General features: G+C 46.7%; 1 protein-coding gene across 1 annotated transcript in view; it reads right to left on the minus strand.

The window, feature by feature from the left end:
• The window catches only part of ube2g1a (ubiquitin-conjugating enzyme E2G 1a (UBC7 homolog, yeast)), a 133501-nt gene that overhangs the window by 27971 nt on the left and 88480 nt on the right, over positions 1–17050 (minus strand). The window contains exon 3 of the mRNA XM_072469162.1: positions 3014–3111. Within this exon, the coding sequence (XP_072325263.1) occupies positions 3014–3111 (98 nt within the window). The remainder of the gene's footprint in view (positions 1–3013; positions 3112–17050) is intronic.

Genomic DNA, 17050 nt, shown 5'->3' on the forward strand with positions numbered 1-17050 from the left:
TGCCTTGAGAGGGTCTGTGCAGGGCGGTGGCAACCGTTCCTAGACTATCTCGCGGAGCGTGTTAGAGGAAGGTCGGTCAGCAGCAACCCCGGGGGGGGGGGGGGGGGGGGGGGTCCTGTTTTGGGGGGGGGGGGGGGGTCTGCCTAGGGGGTGTTTGAGCAAGAGAACACATGAAAGATTTGGGAAACTGGCATGTACGGGAGGGAGCCAGTGTACAAAGCTCTGTAACATATCGTTTTACCATGTATATATCTTGCTATTTGAGTTTTCTTTCTATTTTGTTACGAGGGGGGGGGGGGGTTATTGTTTGTAAGGGTGAAAAATTGTGTTAAAAAACTTTAATAAATATATATATATATATTTTTTTTAAGTTGTTGGAGCGGAGTTATCTGATTACGGAGAAGTTTGGGATTGAGCCTAAGTTTGTGGCATGGATGAAATTACTGTGTAAGGAATCAATGGCGTGTGCGCACATGAATTACTTGAACTCAGGGTATTTTTTGTTGCATTGGGGAACAAGGCAGGGATGCCCCATGTCCACCCTTCTGTTTGCGTTGCCGATTGAGCCCTTGGGAAGGGGATAGTGGATGGGGGAGAAGGAGCATAGGATGTTCTTGTATGCGGATGATTGGTTGTTATACATTTCAGGGCCGGGCTCCTTGATGAGGACATAATGGGTTTGCTTAATAGATTTGGGTGTTTCCAGGTTATATGCCGAATTTAGGGGAAAGTGAGTATTTTGTGGTATCTGCTCCAGGGGTGGGGGTTGGGAGGTTGCCATATTGTGTGGCAGCTTCTCATTTTAGGTGTCTGGGGGTGCAGGTAGCCTGGGATTGGGCAGGTCTTCGGAAATTGAATTTTGAGAGCTTGGTGGGGAGGGTGAAATGGATTTGTTTAAGCGGGATGGTCTTGCCCTGTCGTTGGCAGGCTGGGTGCAGGTGGTGAAGATGAACATTTTGCCATGGTTTTTGCTTCAGTGCCTGCCAGTCTCTTTACCATAGGCGTTTTCAAGGGGGTGGATAGGCTGATTTCCTCGTTTGTCTGGGCGGGGATGGTGGCCAGGATAAGAAAGGTGATATTGCAGAGGGCACGGCAGTCAGTGGGGATAGGCCTCCCGAATCCAGTGCATTATTATTGGACTGCGAATGCAGGAGAAGATATGGGGTTGGAATAGGGAGGTGGAAATTTTGTGGGTATGGATGGAGGCGGGCTCGTGTACGGTGTGGACATGGTGATGAATACAGGGAAGTATTCGGGAAGTCCTGTGCTGTTTGCCATGAAGATGATTTGGGGGCAATTCCAGCAGCACCTTAGGTTGGGAGCGGGGTCGAGGGTGATGTCGATTGGGGGTGGGGGTCACGGATTCAAGCCGGGGAGGATGAGTGCGAGGTTCTGGGGATGGGAGGAGAGGGGAGTCAGGGAGATGAAGGATCTGTTTCTGGGAGGGTGTTTTGCGAGCTAGGAGGAGTTGAATGAGAAGGTTGGACTGGCGTGGGAGGAGGGTTTTCAGTACATGCAGGCGGGACTTTGTGAAGGTCTTTCCAACCTTTCTGATAACGCCGTCTCGTTGTTGGAGGAGTTGCTGTCAGTGGGGGTGCTGGAAGTCGGGGGGGGGGGGGGGGTGTCTCGTCGATTAGTGGGAGGTTTCTGAAGGAGGATAAGTTGTTCATGGACGGGATTAAGGCCACGTGGGAAGAGGAGTTGGGGACGGCATTAGAGGAGGGATTGTGGTGTGAGGTGCTGCGGAGGATGAATGCCTCAATCTTCGGTGTGATGCTGGAATTGATACAGCTGAAGGTGGTGCACAGGGCACATCTGATAAAGTCAAGGATGAGCCGGTTGTTTGAGGGGATACAGTACAGTAGAAGCTGGAAGGAGTTTTTTGAGCACCATGTCAGTGGTTTTACATGTGGACATGGACTCAGTCCCCTAGGGGCCATATTTGGGGAGTCTGCCGGATTGCAGACAGGTGCGGGGCGGATGTTTTAGCTTCACCTTGCTGATTGCTTGCAGGTGGGTTCTGTTGGGGTGGTCAGTTTCTCCACACTGTGCCTCGACATGGCTGGGGGACCTAATGGGAGTTCTCATCGCGGGGGGGGGGGGGGGGTGGTGGTGTAGAGAAGTCTTGTGGTGGGGGCTTAATATGTTGGGTATGCTATTGGAAAATGTTGACAATTGGAATAAAAATACTTTTTTTTTTTTTAAAATTATCTGCCCAAGCTCTCTATCTTTGTGGTTGCTGGGAAAAAAGCAGGTATAACAGACATGGACTGTGGCACTGCATGATATCCCCATCGAACACAAAACTAGTTTTGACAGCCATGAGCTTAAAATCTCCAGCCAGTGTTCAGCTGCAGAAAACAGTGAAGTGCTGCCATAATTCTATAACACAAAGGTGAAACACAATGCACTCAAGGGAACCAAAGCCCAGTGGTATGTACAAAGATGCAGCCATCACAGGGAATTTAACAAATAAAGTCACTAAAAGGGGTTTGCCATTTAACATTTCCTACCTTCCACCTTATTGACAGACCTTTTTTCCTTTTCATCACGCCACCTTTCCTGCCACTTGATTAAAATCACTTGCATTAAACTTCAATTCCGGATGAAAGGTTAACCTGAAACATTAACTTTTTCTCCACAGACGCTGCCTGACCTGCTAAGCATTTTCTGTTTCAGAATTCCTGCATATACAGACATTTCCTTTTGTATAAAGAGGCTAATGATGTGCGCATACCAAGGGATTGTATGCTACGCTTCCATCTCGGCTTGTTATTCTTCCTGATTTGGGAGCATTTTTTGTTCATTGAACAGTAGTGTGCTGCAGGGCATAACACACCTGACATATTCAACACGGTCAACCTCAACACAAAGTACAAACATTACAGGAGATTTACAAGGGCAGATTTTGTCAAAATGCAGGACTATGCTTTCCCCTCGTTATCCTCCAGTTTCTTTTCCACCTCTGTCCCAATCTATAGCCAAGCATTGTCAACGACTACTTTACTCTCACCATTTGGATGCCAGATTTCGGTGATGAATTTCATCTTTGGCGGCCTGAGGGGATAGTCTTTGGGGAAGGTAAGATGAGCTTTGAACACTCCGCCTTCACTGTGAATAAAGATGCAACAGTTATTTTCCATAGCAATACAACAGTCACATTTACTTAACAGAAAATATATCATTCTGCACAAATTTGAAGTTACGCAGTGCTGACGGAAAACAGTTAAACCCATTAACAAAACTATTCACACAAGTACAAACATAAACCAAGAGCTGAGCAACACAATTTGTGCAACACAACAGGAATTTCACTTCCACGCTGCAGAACAACCTCGATACTGATCTGTTGCAGTTTTGGAGATAGTCTACAAACTGTGATTCCAAACTTGCATTTGATGGCAGAAACAAAGAAAAGATCAAAATATACAAGCAGCTGAATCAACAGTAAAATATGGATACATTGTTGGCTAGTCTGTGGTCAGAACAGTGTCCAGTTTTGGGGGTGTTAATTTGTAAAGCATATCAAGCTCTTTCCACGAGTAGGGAGGAATTTTAGAGACCAAGAACGAGAGGTTTTAGTTAGGAGAGAAGAATAATGAAAAACGGAACTAATTGGGAGTGACAGGAGTTCAAATTTGAGTGCAAGAGGGTTGCAAAAATAGAGAAAATAGCTTTCATTAGCCAGCCAGCAACTAGCGGGAAAGGATTTGGCTGCGAACTGTGGCTTAGTGGTTGCACTCTTCCCTTAAGAACATTGTGGAGGGCAGCACAGTGGCACAGTAGGTTAGCCCTGCTGCCTCATCCCGATCCCGGCTCTGGGTCACTGTCTGTGTGGAATTTGCACATTCTCCCAGTGTCTGCGTGGATTTCGCCCCACAACCCAAAGATGTGCAAGGTAGGTGGTTTGAACACGCTAAATTGCCCCTTAATTGGAAAAAAATTAATTGGGTGCACTAAATATATATATATTTTAAAGAATATTGTGGGCTCAACTGGACTACAGTTATGATCACATAACCTATGCAGACACAAATACAGCACTCACTGAAGGTGTACTTGCATTGTTGAAGATTCTATCTTTTGTCTAATAAGGTGTTCTATCTCAGGAGGACGGAAAGATCCCGCAACACTAAGGAGAGCTTTCCCAATATCCGAGCCAACATTTATTGCTCAACCAACACACTGAGTTCCAAATATTGGACTACCAAATGTCAACTTTTGCTCTCCACAGGTGCTGCCAGACCTGATGAATATTTCCAGCACTTTTGCTTTCAGTTTCAAAGAGATTGTCTGGTCACTATCCCATTGCTGTGCATAAATTGGCTGCTGCTTTTCCTTTAGCAGTAGCCACACCTCAAAGTACTTCATGGCAGCAAAGCAATTTGGGAGTTGCAGTTGTGAAAGGGGTGCCATAAATGAAATCTTTAGTTTAAGACTAAAAAAAAGGAGGGGAAAGGAAATACGTTAAATTGCAGTTTGAGTTAGAAACAAAAGAACATGGGGAAGGGATTAAGGTAATAGGTTGACGAGTTGGTGCAAGTGCAGTCGACTGAGTGGCCTGCCTTTAATATCAAAATACAAGGAGATAGCGAGTTACAAGTTCATGGCATTGGGGTAATATTAAAATGGTTAATTAAGATAAACAGGATAAATGGGTAAATTTCAGGAAGGCAAGTTGTAATTAGTTGGGGTGGCACGAGGTTCAATGCAGAAGCCTCAACTGTTTACAATCTATATTAATAACTTGGATGAAGGGACCAGGTGTACCGCAACCAAATTAAAGATAGGTGGAAAGAAGTTGTGAGGAGGATACAATTCTGCAAAAAGAGACTTAGATGGGTTAAACAAGTGGGCAGAAATTTAGTAGATTGAGAATAATGTGGAAAAATGTACGGTTTTGGTAGGAAGAATAGAAAAGCTACAGAATGCTGCGACACAGGGGTATCCTGATCTGCTTGTTCTTCAGCTAGTAAGTACATCAAGTCTTAGCAAATCGAATATTGGCCTCTATTGCAAGAGGAACGGTGCATAAAAGTAGTTTGGCATTGTTACATGGCATTACGAGATCGCACCTGGTGCACTGCATGGTTTGGGTGTGCTCATTTGAGGGATAAACTTGCATTGGACGCAGTTCCGAGGAGGTTGGCTATTATTATTATTATTAGATTAATTTTTGGATTGAAAGGGTTGTTGTAGGGGCAGTACCGTGATGCAGTGGTTAGCACTGCTGCCTCACACGCCGACGATCCGGGTTCGATCCCAACCCCGGGTCATGTCCGTATGGAGTTTGCACATTCTTCCCATGTTTGTGTGGGTCTCACCCCCACAACCCAAAAAGATGTGTGGGATAGATGAATTGGCCGTGCTAAATTGCCCCATAATTGGTATATAAAAAAAAGAATTGGGTACTCTAAATTTATCTTAAAGAAAAGGTTGTTGTAAGAGGGAAGATTGAGCAGATTGGGCCTGTGCCACTGGAGTTAAGAATAAGAGGTGATCAAGAGCAGCACAGCGGTGCAGTGGTTAGCACTGGCACTACAGCGCTGTGGCCCGGAGTTCGATCCTGGCCCTGGGTCACTGTCTGTGTGGAGTTTGCACATTCATCATGTGTCTGCGTGGGTTTCACCCCCACAACTCAAAGATGTGCAGGTTAGGTGGATTGACCACACTAAATTGCTCTTTAATGGGAAAAAGAATAATTGGGTACTTTAAACTTTTTTTTTTAAAAAAGAACAAGAGGTGATCTTATTGAAACATACAAGATTCTGAAGGGGCTTAATAAGGTACTGTTTGCCCTTGTGGAGGCATACAGAACTGAGGACATTACAGAATCATTTAAGACAGAGTTGAAGAAATTTAGAAGGATGTTAATCTTTGGAATTCTCCATCATAGTGAGTAGTGGAGGCTTTTTATTAAATATATTCAAAGCCGAGTTTGACAGATTTTTGACCTACAAGGGAGTCAAGGATAAATGGAAAGCGGGCAGGAAAGTCGAGTGAGGCCACCATCAGATCCATCATAATCTTACTGAATGATGGATCTGACTCAAAGGCCCAAATGGCCTACCCCGTTCCAATTTGTGTTCTTGCCCTTATTTCAACCAAAAGTAAGTGGGATGTCCAAAACAGTACGAGATGCTAAATTCACATACCTACCAGGAGAAGGGTCTTGGAGCTTTAGTCACAGGTAGTATCACTGAAGTCATCTAGGTGTCTCACGTTTGGTCAATTACCCATTCACCCCGTCAAAATGTGCATACGCAATTTTGCTTATTGTTTACAAATGTTGTCTAGCATTCTAAGTGTTTGGAATACTAACTGTAAGCGGGCTTTCAGAAATAAAATGTTTTACAGTTCATATATTAATTTTATGAATGTACCTCCAACGTCACATTGCCAATAGAAATGGAGTAGGCCATTTGGTCCATCAAATCTATTCTTTAAAAAGATCATGGCTGATCTCAGCCAGCTTTTGCCCCATATTCTCCAATATCTTTGTCTCACACAAATCTATAAACCTCAAGTCAATTGCTGTTCTCTAAAAGAGTATTCCAACGGTCGGTCCTCTACTTTTAATTGTTGGGATTAAATGGGCAAAAATTAATCTAAGACTCTTCAACTGGAAACGGTTTCCCTTAATAGCTTGAATACTTCAATCAAGCCATTCCATGATCTTCAAAATTCTAAGGAATACAACCAGAACTAGTCGACCTCCTCTTGACTCCATGGAAGTCTACATGCACTTCCTCCAAGGCCAATACACCATTTTTAAATTGTGGAGGTCATGAATTCAGACATCTGCAATGTTCTCATCTATATCTTTTAAAACCCTGGGATAGGAACTCTATCCTGAGGATTTGCCACAATGCCATTAATTTTGCCACTACTGTTATCTTACTTACTTTAATTTTGCGCTGTTGCTGTCCCAATAATAGTTTCCTCAAGATACCTGGCATACTCACCTCAGTATTTACAATGGAGGAAAAGTGAGCCCACTTTGCTTCTGATAATCCTCTTTCTGCTAATCATTGTAAAAGCTGTGTTGATCCACACCTCTTGCATGTTTCTCCTCATTCTCCCTGTTGTAGATCTTATCTTGCACTCTGTCACCCTTTTGCATTTTTCCTATTGACCAGGATCTCTGCTATTTTTTGGATGCTTTTCGTATTAATTTCACGTTGTCTCTTAGCTCTTATTGTGACTACGTCTTCTGCAAAGTAGAACTCTTGCCCTTTAGGGGTATACATTGGATCTCCATCACATCGAATTCTTCAAAAGCCTCCCACAAGCCCTTTCATCTTTTTATCCATTAAATAGATTTGTTCAGTTTACTGTGGACAGTCTGTCTCATCCCATTAAAGTAATCCTTACCCAAATCTAGAATCTTAGTACCTTTTCAAATGTTTTTTCCATTTCAAACACTGCTTTCACTGCAATCATACTATGATTGCCATTAAAAAGGTCTGTGCATCATTAGGCTGTTGACTAAATATGTCTCATGCCCTCGCAATGCAACGGACTAAACTTGCATAACACAAATTCTTACCGCGCCACTCAACAAAAACAAATTCTTACAGCGCCAAAACAGCAAATCCCATTTTGCTTCAGAAAGTATCACCGATTATATTACAGTTAAGGTTGTGAATGAAACAATCAGATCTCCTGCCCCATGCTTGACATTCCCATTCCCAACATACAGTAAGAAGAAAGTAACTTGCCAAACCCTATGCCAGTTCTAAACTTTTTCTGCAGATATCAGATTACAAAGCAGCACGACCTGCTGGTTCTCTAAATTAGGAAATGAGTAGGTTGCAACACTTAAATAAAATCCAATTACAGCTTATTAGAAGAGAGCAGCCTTTTAAGTGATTGTCATTGTGGCAGGATGTGACATAGTTGCTAAATGGTACCTCAAGGAAAATCAAAAAAGGGTATTGGATCTCAAAGCCACGGTTTACTAAGCAACAATCCCCATGCTCCTATATACTTTGAAGAGGAGATAACCTACAGCAGGCACCTCTGAGAAGTATCACCAGCAGCGCCATCGCAAGATCCTCTAAATCTGGCGAAGCAACTGTTCAGGTCTTAGAACTCTGTGGTAGGAGAATCCCAGGTGGAAAATGGAACGGCCTTAGGAATGTCCTCAAAAGCATCCCCGAATAGGTCAAACATTCCCACAAACCAATGGGAGTTCCTGGCTTGGAGGCTGACCAAAATGGAGACTGCTAATTTAGGAAGGCACCAAACCCATTGATAAAGTTGATGCATGCACGCACCTCCCAGACCCACCTGCCTCAGGTGACAGTCTACAGATCACATTTTGGATTTATCAGCCATCTCAGAACCCATCAGACCGGAGGGGAAGCAATTCATACTCAATCCCAAGGGACTGCCCCAGAAGAAATGCTTCCTCCAAAAAAGGCAGGCAATCACTCATATTTTTAAAAAATTGAACTAGAAATAAATATAAAGTGAGACCCATGCAGACATGGGGAGAATGTACAAACTCTACACGGGGCTGGGGTCGAACCCGGATCCGCATTCGAACCAGGATCCGCAGTGCCATGAGGCAGCAGTGCTAACCACTGCACCACCATGCTGCCCTCAAGCTCAATTTTTAAAACAAAATCAATGATACCCGAGCAAAACCATCTAAAACAATAAGATCCACAGCGAATGGTAATTGCTCAACGCTGAAACGCAGCAAATTGCACAGCACCAACACAAAACTAATTTGTGTTGGTGCAAATCACAAGCTTATCATGCTAAACTCAAAAATTCCTCTGCTGCACCATCACAAGATATTATAGATATTTCCCTCAAACCCAGCAGTTGTACATTCTCCCAGTGTCTGCGTGGGTCCCACCCCCACAACCCAAAGATGTGCAGCGTAGGTGGATTCGCCACACTAAATTGCCTGCACCTCTCCAAACAGATTTCCACCCTTGTCAAAGGCCCTAATCAAATAAATAACTGAGATTGATCGAGATGCACTAGCCTTCACCTTTCTTCTCTGCTCTGCAGCTCTCAAAGGAATCACTAACATCTTTCTTCATCAATACATCTCAACTAGTGGGACTGTCCTTATCTGGTTCCTTTCTGACCCATCTAATCACAGTAAGAATATCCCACAATAACTGCTAGTCTCACTCCCACACATTTATCCCTGGCTAAGTCCCAAGACATTTCACACTTGTGCTTATGGCACTCCACTGCAGATCATCAGTGGCTGGTTTAGCACAGGGATAGTAGCTAGATGCCACACGCACACACGATGTAGAATATTAATATAACTTCAGCTTGTATTTCCATTCCTTGTGATTGGAAAAGTTGAACAGTAAGACAGCATTCTATACATATGGCCCATCATTCTGTGACATAAAGTGCTTCCATTGCTAATTAATTATTTTTAAGTGCAACCATGCCTGTTCATAAAAACACAGCAGTGAATGATAAAAGTAATCTGTTTTTGGTGGTGTGCCAAGTGACAAGTAATGGTAGGGACACACCATGGCCAACTGGGCTCCTGCAAATTCATGATAGCTGGTTTGTAAACTGCTTAGTCAGTCCCAACTGCTTTATCTTATCCAATTTTATTGAGCAAGCTCCTTGACTGCAACAATGGAATTCCATATTTATAAAACAATGGAGGCGAGAAGAAATGCTCGGTGTCATTTTCAATATGTATTAACAGATCAATAGCGTAGCTAATAGTGAAGGTTTAGAACAGTCATGCAAAATATCAAAGATCTCAAATTGCATAGTATTTGAGGAATGAACTTTCATACATTCTGCAATTCAGTCAGGGGTTTCAAGTGTTCTTTACATGCTCCTTTATCTAGGTGTTCAGATTTTTCCCATTTTTAAAGCCTTGGTAAGCAAGATGTGCCACCTTAAAATTATGTTTTTGGAAGTTGACAGTATAGGAACAAAAATAAACCGTATCCAAATAAAGTGAGAATCAATAGCAGAAAAGCATGAAGATACATGATGCCAATCGACTGCAAACAAAAGGGAGAAAATTAAATCAAGCATTTTCCAAAAATAATTTTGGCTGCCATCTTGGTTTGTCCAAACAGCTGTAGTTTAGAATTGACACGTTATGCTGGACAAAAGGCCATCCTTGATAATATTACTTGTGCTTCAAGCATACATTTTCTGTGCCTGAGAGAATCAGCACAGTACAAAACTCTGATGTGCAATAAATAGTAGTGTAATTTTAATCCCTAGTGGGTGAGGTCACGTGAGAAGTTAAAGCCAAAATTAAAAACTGATCTGACCACTTCAGGTTTAAACAGACAGAAGGTCAGGCAATCAATCCACACTTGGTCAGTAAAAGCTTAAGGAAGTACAAGCCTAATTTTTACAGGCCTTTTCCTCTCAAAATGCATTTTTGCAGAGATTTCCTAGGCCTTGGGGAACGAGACAGGTAAATGGAGGTTAGGATTGATACGACTTTACAACATGCTTGTGGGTCAGCAGGAATAGCAATGTTTCCTCTAGGTTCAACAAGCTTTCCTCTCTGCAATTAGCTGATACCCACAACCACAATCCCTCTCTCGACAATAATACACAACCCCCATCCCTGATCTCTTGTTCTCAGTCATATAAATCACAGGAGGTGGCCATTCAGCCAATCAAACCATGCTTGCTCTCTGCCGATCAAATCAGAAGGTCCCATTCCCCTGCTTTCTCCCAATGACCTGGAAGGAACTTCAAGTGACCTCCAACTTCCTTTTGAAATTATAGACTGCTCTTAAACTGTATCCTTGTCACAAGCTTCCCGGCCAGGCAAGAGAAATGCTGGTATTTTCAGCAGGATGAACCAACTCCATTTTCTGATCCATTCCGTCACAGCACAAGTGAACTCTTGAATGATCAGTCTGTGATTTGATTCGCAGATTCCTGCATTTAGAACTCTGTCAGATCATGTACATTTGAGTTACTATTTTGTTTGCTCATTAAAGGTGCATCTAGATCACAAGCTCAATGTTTGAAGTAATTCTGGATTCAACCCAACTAGACAGAGAAATTCTAGGTAGAAGGCAACCTCACCAATTAGGCTGGTCATTCAGTAGTGCAAATCCAGTGCAGTATTAAACCTAGTTTATGAAGTACTCCAAATCTAATGGAGACTGTTGCTCTCTTTCTAGTAGCTATAAATATGGCGATCAATAAGGTCGCCTTTCTTAATCTTAATTATGAATATGCTTTCAGAATCGACAGGTATCTCTTGATACCGCCACAAGGTTCAACCGAATACCGATCAAAGAGCCAATACACCAGTTAGTCAATTCAAAGTCAATGCTACTTTATTTACACACAGTATGATTTACTCATGCACAACACTACAGGCTAAACTATGTCTATCACTGACACCTATACTTAACTTCGGGTGCCCACTTAGGTCAGAGGAACAGTGGCCGTTGTTCGGATCTGAGGCTGTTGGGTTCGAAGAAGTAGCAGGAGTATAGCTATGGTTGTCCGTCTGGCAGCGAGCGTTGAACTTGAACTTACTTGCTTCTGGTGGTGCAGGTGGAAGGGTCTCTCCAGTTGAGAGCCGAATCCAAGAGGCTGAACATATGGCAGGGTTCCTTCTTATACACGGGGGGGATTTCGCATGCTTTTAGGAAGGCCTTAAACTTGGCCCCAATTAATTGGGCCACTTCTTGATCACTGCCATCGATCTGAGCCAATAAAGGGGCGGGTGCCTTGATGGCTGGGCATGTCCCAAGTGGCCGTTGGCCTTGCTTTGTTTGTTTCTGGGGTAGTGGCACCGGAATGTCTGGGACGGTATCGGCTACCTGAGCACCAGTCTTTGTTCATCGGAGATGGGCCATCAATGTGCAAATCGGCCAAGAGTTTCGATTCTGTCTGCAGTCTGTCTATTAAATACACATTCAGGCTCTGTGCCTGCTTGTTACTTTGCATTGTCCATTTTTCCCTGAATGCTCTGCGAGTGTCCATTGTATATGCTGAAAGTGGCCATCCCAGATGGCTACAAGACTTAATCCCATTTAAGTATAAACTGCATATAAAATGAACATGTTGCCGCGATTTCTGTAAAATGAATGTGTTGCCACGATTTGTTTATTTTTCAATGCCTGTCGATTTTCCTGCCAAAGGCTTTTTTCAGAGAGATCATAGAATTTTTTAGAATTTACAGTGCAGAAGGAGGCCATTCGGCCCATCGAGTTTACACCCGCTCTTGGAAAGAACGCCCTACCCAAGGTCAACACCTCCACCCTATCTCCACAACCCAGCAACCCCACCCAACACTAAGGCCAATTTTGGACACGAAGGGCAATTATCATGGCCAATCCACCTAACCTGCACACCTTTGGACTGAGGGAAGGATTGCGTCGTTCATATGGGGAGGGAAGGTGGCCAGAGTTAGAAAGGTGCTGCTACAGAGGGAAAGCAGGCAGGGGGTTTGGGTCTTCCGAACCGGATTTATTACTACTGGCAGCGAATGTGGAGAAGGTGCGGAGCTTGGGTCAGAGGGGTTGATTCCCAGTGGGTCAGAATGGAGGAGAGTTTGTGCAGGGGGTCGGGATTGAAAGCACTAGCCACAGCACCGCTTTGCCAGAAAGGAGATACAGGGCTTCCCGGTGAATCCGGCCTCCACATTGCTGGAGGTGGTGCTGATGACAGGGGGACTGGAGAAGGGGGTAGTGTCAGCGGTTTATGGGGCTATTTTGGAAGAGGAGAAGGCACAACTGGAAGGGATCAAAGCACAGTGTGAGGAAGAGTTGGGAGAGGATATGGAGGAGGGGTTCTGGTATGAGGTGCTCTGGAGAGTGAATGCCTCCACCTCGTGCGCGAAGTTGGGGCTGAAACAGCTGAAGGTGGTATACAGAGCACACCTCACGAGGGCAAGGATGAGCAGATTCTTTGAAGGAGTAGAAGATGTGTGGGAACATTGCGGGGAGGACCCCGCTAATCACGTTTCATATGTTTTGGTCCTGTCCAAAGCTAGAGGATTACTGGAAGGAGGTTTTTCGGGTAATTTCTAAAGTGGTGCACGTGAAACTGGACCCGGGCCCCTGGGAGGCCATATTCGGGGTGTCGGACCAGCCAGGGTTGGAAACGGGTGCGGAGGCAGATGTTGTAGCCTTCGCCTTGTTGATCGCCCGAAGTCGGATCCTGATGGGTTGGAGGGATCAACAATTCATGGCCATTATTCACATTCTTTTTGTTTTTTTAAAATATGTTTATTAAGAATTTTTAACACAATTTTCACCCATACAGACCAAACCCCTCCCCCGTAACAAAAAGAAAAGAAACTCGCATAGCAAGACATAAACGTGGCAAATCAATACTATACAGAATTTATGTACATTGGATTCCTCCCGTAACATATCAGTTTTCCGGATCATTTATGTATTTTCTTGCAGATGCGCGCCGCCCCCCCCCCCCCCCCCCCCCCCCCCCCCCCCCCCCCCCCCCCCCCCACAAAAGCGATGACCCCCCCGGGTTGCTGCTGCTGTCGATCGAACTCCATCTAACGCTCCGCGAGATAGTCTAGGAACGGTTGCCACGGCCTGGAGAACCCCTGCACAGACCCTATCAGAGCAAACTTTATCCTCTCCAACTTGATAAACCCTGCCATGTAATTTATCCAGGCTTCCACATTGGGGGGCTTCGCATCTTTCCACACGAACAAGATCCTTCGCCGGGCTACCAGGGACGCAAAGGCCAGAATGCCGGCCTCTTTCGCCTCCTGCACTCCCGGCTCGTCCGCTACTCCAAATAGTGCTAGCCCCCAGCTTGGCTTGACCCGGACTTTCACCACCTTAGATATAGTTCTCGCAACACCCCCCCCCCCCCCCCCCCCCCCCGAACCCATCCAGTGCCGGACACGACCAAAACATATGGACATGGTTCGCCGGGCTTCCTGAGCACCTCCCACATCTGTCCTCCATCCCAAAGAACCTGCTCAGCCTCGCCCCCGTCATATGCGCTCTGTGAACAACCTTAAATTGTATCAGGCTAAGCCTGGCACACGAGGAAGAGGAATTAACCCTACTTAGGGCATCAGCCCACAGACCCTCCTCGATCTCCACCCCCAGCTCCTCTTCCCATTTACCCTTCAGCTCCTCTACCAAAGCCTCCCCCTCTTCTTTCATCTCCTGGTATATCGCCAACACCTTGCCCTCTCCGATCCATACGCCCGAAATAACCCTGTCTTGAATCCCCTGTGCCGGGAGCAGCGGGAATTCCCTCACCTGCCGCCTCACAAACACCCTCACTTGCATGTACCTGAAAGCGTTTCCCGGGGGTAGTCAAAACTTCTCCAGCGCCCCTAAGCTCACAAACGTCCCATCGATGAACAGGTCCCCCATTCTTCTAATACCTGCCCGATGCCAGCTCTGAAACCCCCCATCCATCCTTCCTGGGACAAGCCGATGATTATCTCTGATCGGGGACCACACCGAGGCTCCCATCGCACTCCTGTGCCGTCTCCACTGGCCCCAGATCTTTAGTGTTGCTGCCACCACCGGACTAGTGGTGTACCTTGTCGGCGAGAGCGGCAGCGGTGCCATCACCAGCGCCCCCAGGCGCGTTCCTTTGCAGGACGCCATCTCCAACCTCTTCTTCCATCACCCACTTACGGATCATCGCCACGTTGGCTGCCCAATAGTAGCCACCCAGATTCGGCAACGCCAGCCCTCCTCTATCTCTACTACGCTCCAGGAACCCCCTCCTTACCCTCGAGGTCTTACTCGCCCACACAAAACCCATAATGCTCCTGCCTACCCTCTTTAAAAAGGCCTTGGTGATCACAATTGGAAGGCATTGGAATACAAGAAACCTCGGGAGGACCACCATTTTAATCGACTGGACCCTGCCCGCTAGCGAGAGTGGCAACATGTCCCACCGTTTAATGTCCTCCTCCATCTGCTCCACCAGCCGCGGCAATTTAATTTGTGCAGGGCCCCCCAGCTCCTACCTACCTGGATCCCCAAGTATCGAAACTCCTTTCCGCCATCCTAAACGGTAGGTCATCTATCCCTCTTCTCTGATCCCCCGGATGCACCACAAAGAGCTCACTCTTCCCTACATTGAGCTTGTAGCCCGAGAAGTCCCCAAACCCCCTTAGGATCTGCATGACCTCCACCATCCCCTCCACTGGGTCCGCCACATACAGCAACAGGTTGTCTGCATACAGCGACACTCGATGCTCCTCTCCCCCTCGAACCACCCCCCTCCATTTCCTGGACTCCCTTAATGCCATGGCCAAAGGTTCAATTGCTAATGCAAACAACAGGGGGCACCCCTGACGCCTCCCTCGATACAGCCGGAAGTACTCCGACCTCCGCCGATTCGTAACCACACTCGCCACCGGGGCTCTATATAGGAGCTTAACTCAGCTAATAAACCCTCCCCCGAACCCAAACCTCCGCAACACTTCCCAGAGATACTCCCACTCTACTCGTTCAAAGGCCTTCTCCGCGTCCATAGCTGCCACTATCTCCGCCTCTCCCTCCACCGATGGCATCATAATCACATTTAGGAGCCTCCGCACATTGGTATTTAGCTGCCTGCCCTTTACAAATTCCGTCTGGTCCTCGTGAATCACCCCCCGGGGACACAGTCCTCAATCCTCGTAGCCAACACTTTTGCCAACAACTTAGCATCTACGTTGAGGAGCGAGATCAGCCTATACGACCCGCATTGCAGTGGGTCCTTATCCCGCTTCAGGATCAAAGAGATTGTCGCCTCCGACATTGTCGGGGGCAGGGTCCCCCCCCTCCCTTGCCTCATTGAAAGTCTTTACCAGCAACGGGGCTAACAGGTCTACATACTTCCTACAGAACTCCACCGGGAACCCATCCGGTCCCGGGGCCTACCCTGCCTGCGTGCTCCCCAGTGCTTTAACCAGCTCCTCCACCCCAATTGGCACCCCCAAACCAACCACCTCCTGCTCCTCCACCCTCGGGAACCTCAGTTGGTCCAAGAATCGTCGCATCCCCTCTTTCCCCCCTGGGGGCTGGGACCTATTCAGCTCCTCGTAGAAGGCCTCGAATGCCTCATTCACTTTCACCGCACTCCGCACCGTAGTTCCCCTTCCATCCTTGACTCCACCTATTTCCCTCGCTGCAATCCTCTTACGGAGCTGATGTGCCAGCACCCGGCTCGCCTTCTCCCCATACTCGTACGTCGCCCCCTGTGCTTTCCTCCACTGTGCCTCTGCCTTGCCTGTGGTCAACAGGTCGAACTCCGTCTGGAGACTTCGTCTCTCCCTGAGTAGTCCCTCATCAGGGGCCTCTGCATATCTCCTGTCTACTCTTAAAATCTCCCCCACTAACCTCTCCCTTTCCCTGCCCTCTCTCTTCTCCCTATGAGCCCTGATGGAGATCAACTCTCCCCTGACCACCGCCTTCAGCGCCTCCCATACTACTCCCACCTGCACCTCCCCATTGTCGTTGGCCTCCAGATACCTTTCGATACACCCCCGCACCCTCCCGCACACTTCCTCGTCTGCCAGCAGTCCCACATCCAACCGCCACAGTGGGCGTTGGTCCCTCTCCTCCCCCAGCTCTAGTTCCACCCAGTGCAGGGCATGGTCCGAAATGGCTATGGCCGAATACTCCGTTCCCTCCACTTTCGGGGTCAATGCCCTGCCCAGAACAAAAAAAATCTATCCGGGAGTAGGCCTTGTGTACATGGGAGAAAAAAGAAAATTCTCTGGCCAAAGGCCTGGCAAATCTCCACGGATCTACCCCCCCCACCTGATCCATAAACCCCCCCGAGCACCTTGGCCGCAGCCAGCCTCTTTCCCATCCTAGATCTGGAGCGATCCAGTGCTGGGTCCAACACCGCGTTGAAATCCCCACCCATTATCAAGCTTCCTACCTCCAAGTCCTGAATACGCCCCAACATCCGTTTCATTAATCCAGCATCGTCCCAATTCGGGGCGTATACATTTACCAATACCACCCCCATCCCCTGCAACCTACCGCTCACCATCACGTATCGGCCTCCATTGTCCGCTACTATGTTCTTGGCCTCAAACGACACCCGCTTCCCCACCAGCATTATG

Source organism: Scyliorhinus torazame, chromosome 12, assembly GCF_047496885.1.
Source record: "Scyliorhinus torazame isolate Kashiwa2021f chromosome 12, sScyTor2.1, whole genome shotgun sequence".
Taxonomy (NCBI): Eukaryota; Metazoa; Chordata; class Chondrichthyes; order Carcharhiniformes; family Scyliorhinidae; genus Scyliorhinus; species Scyliorhinus torazame.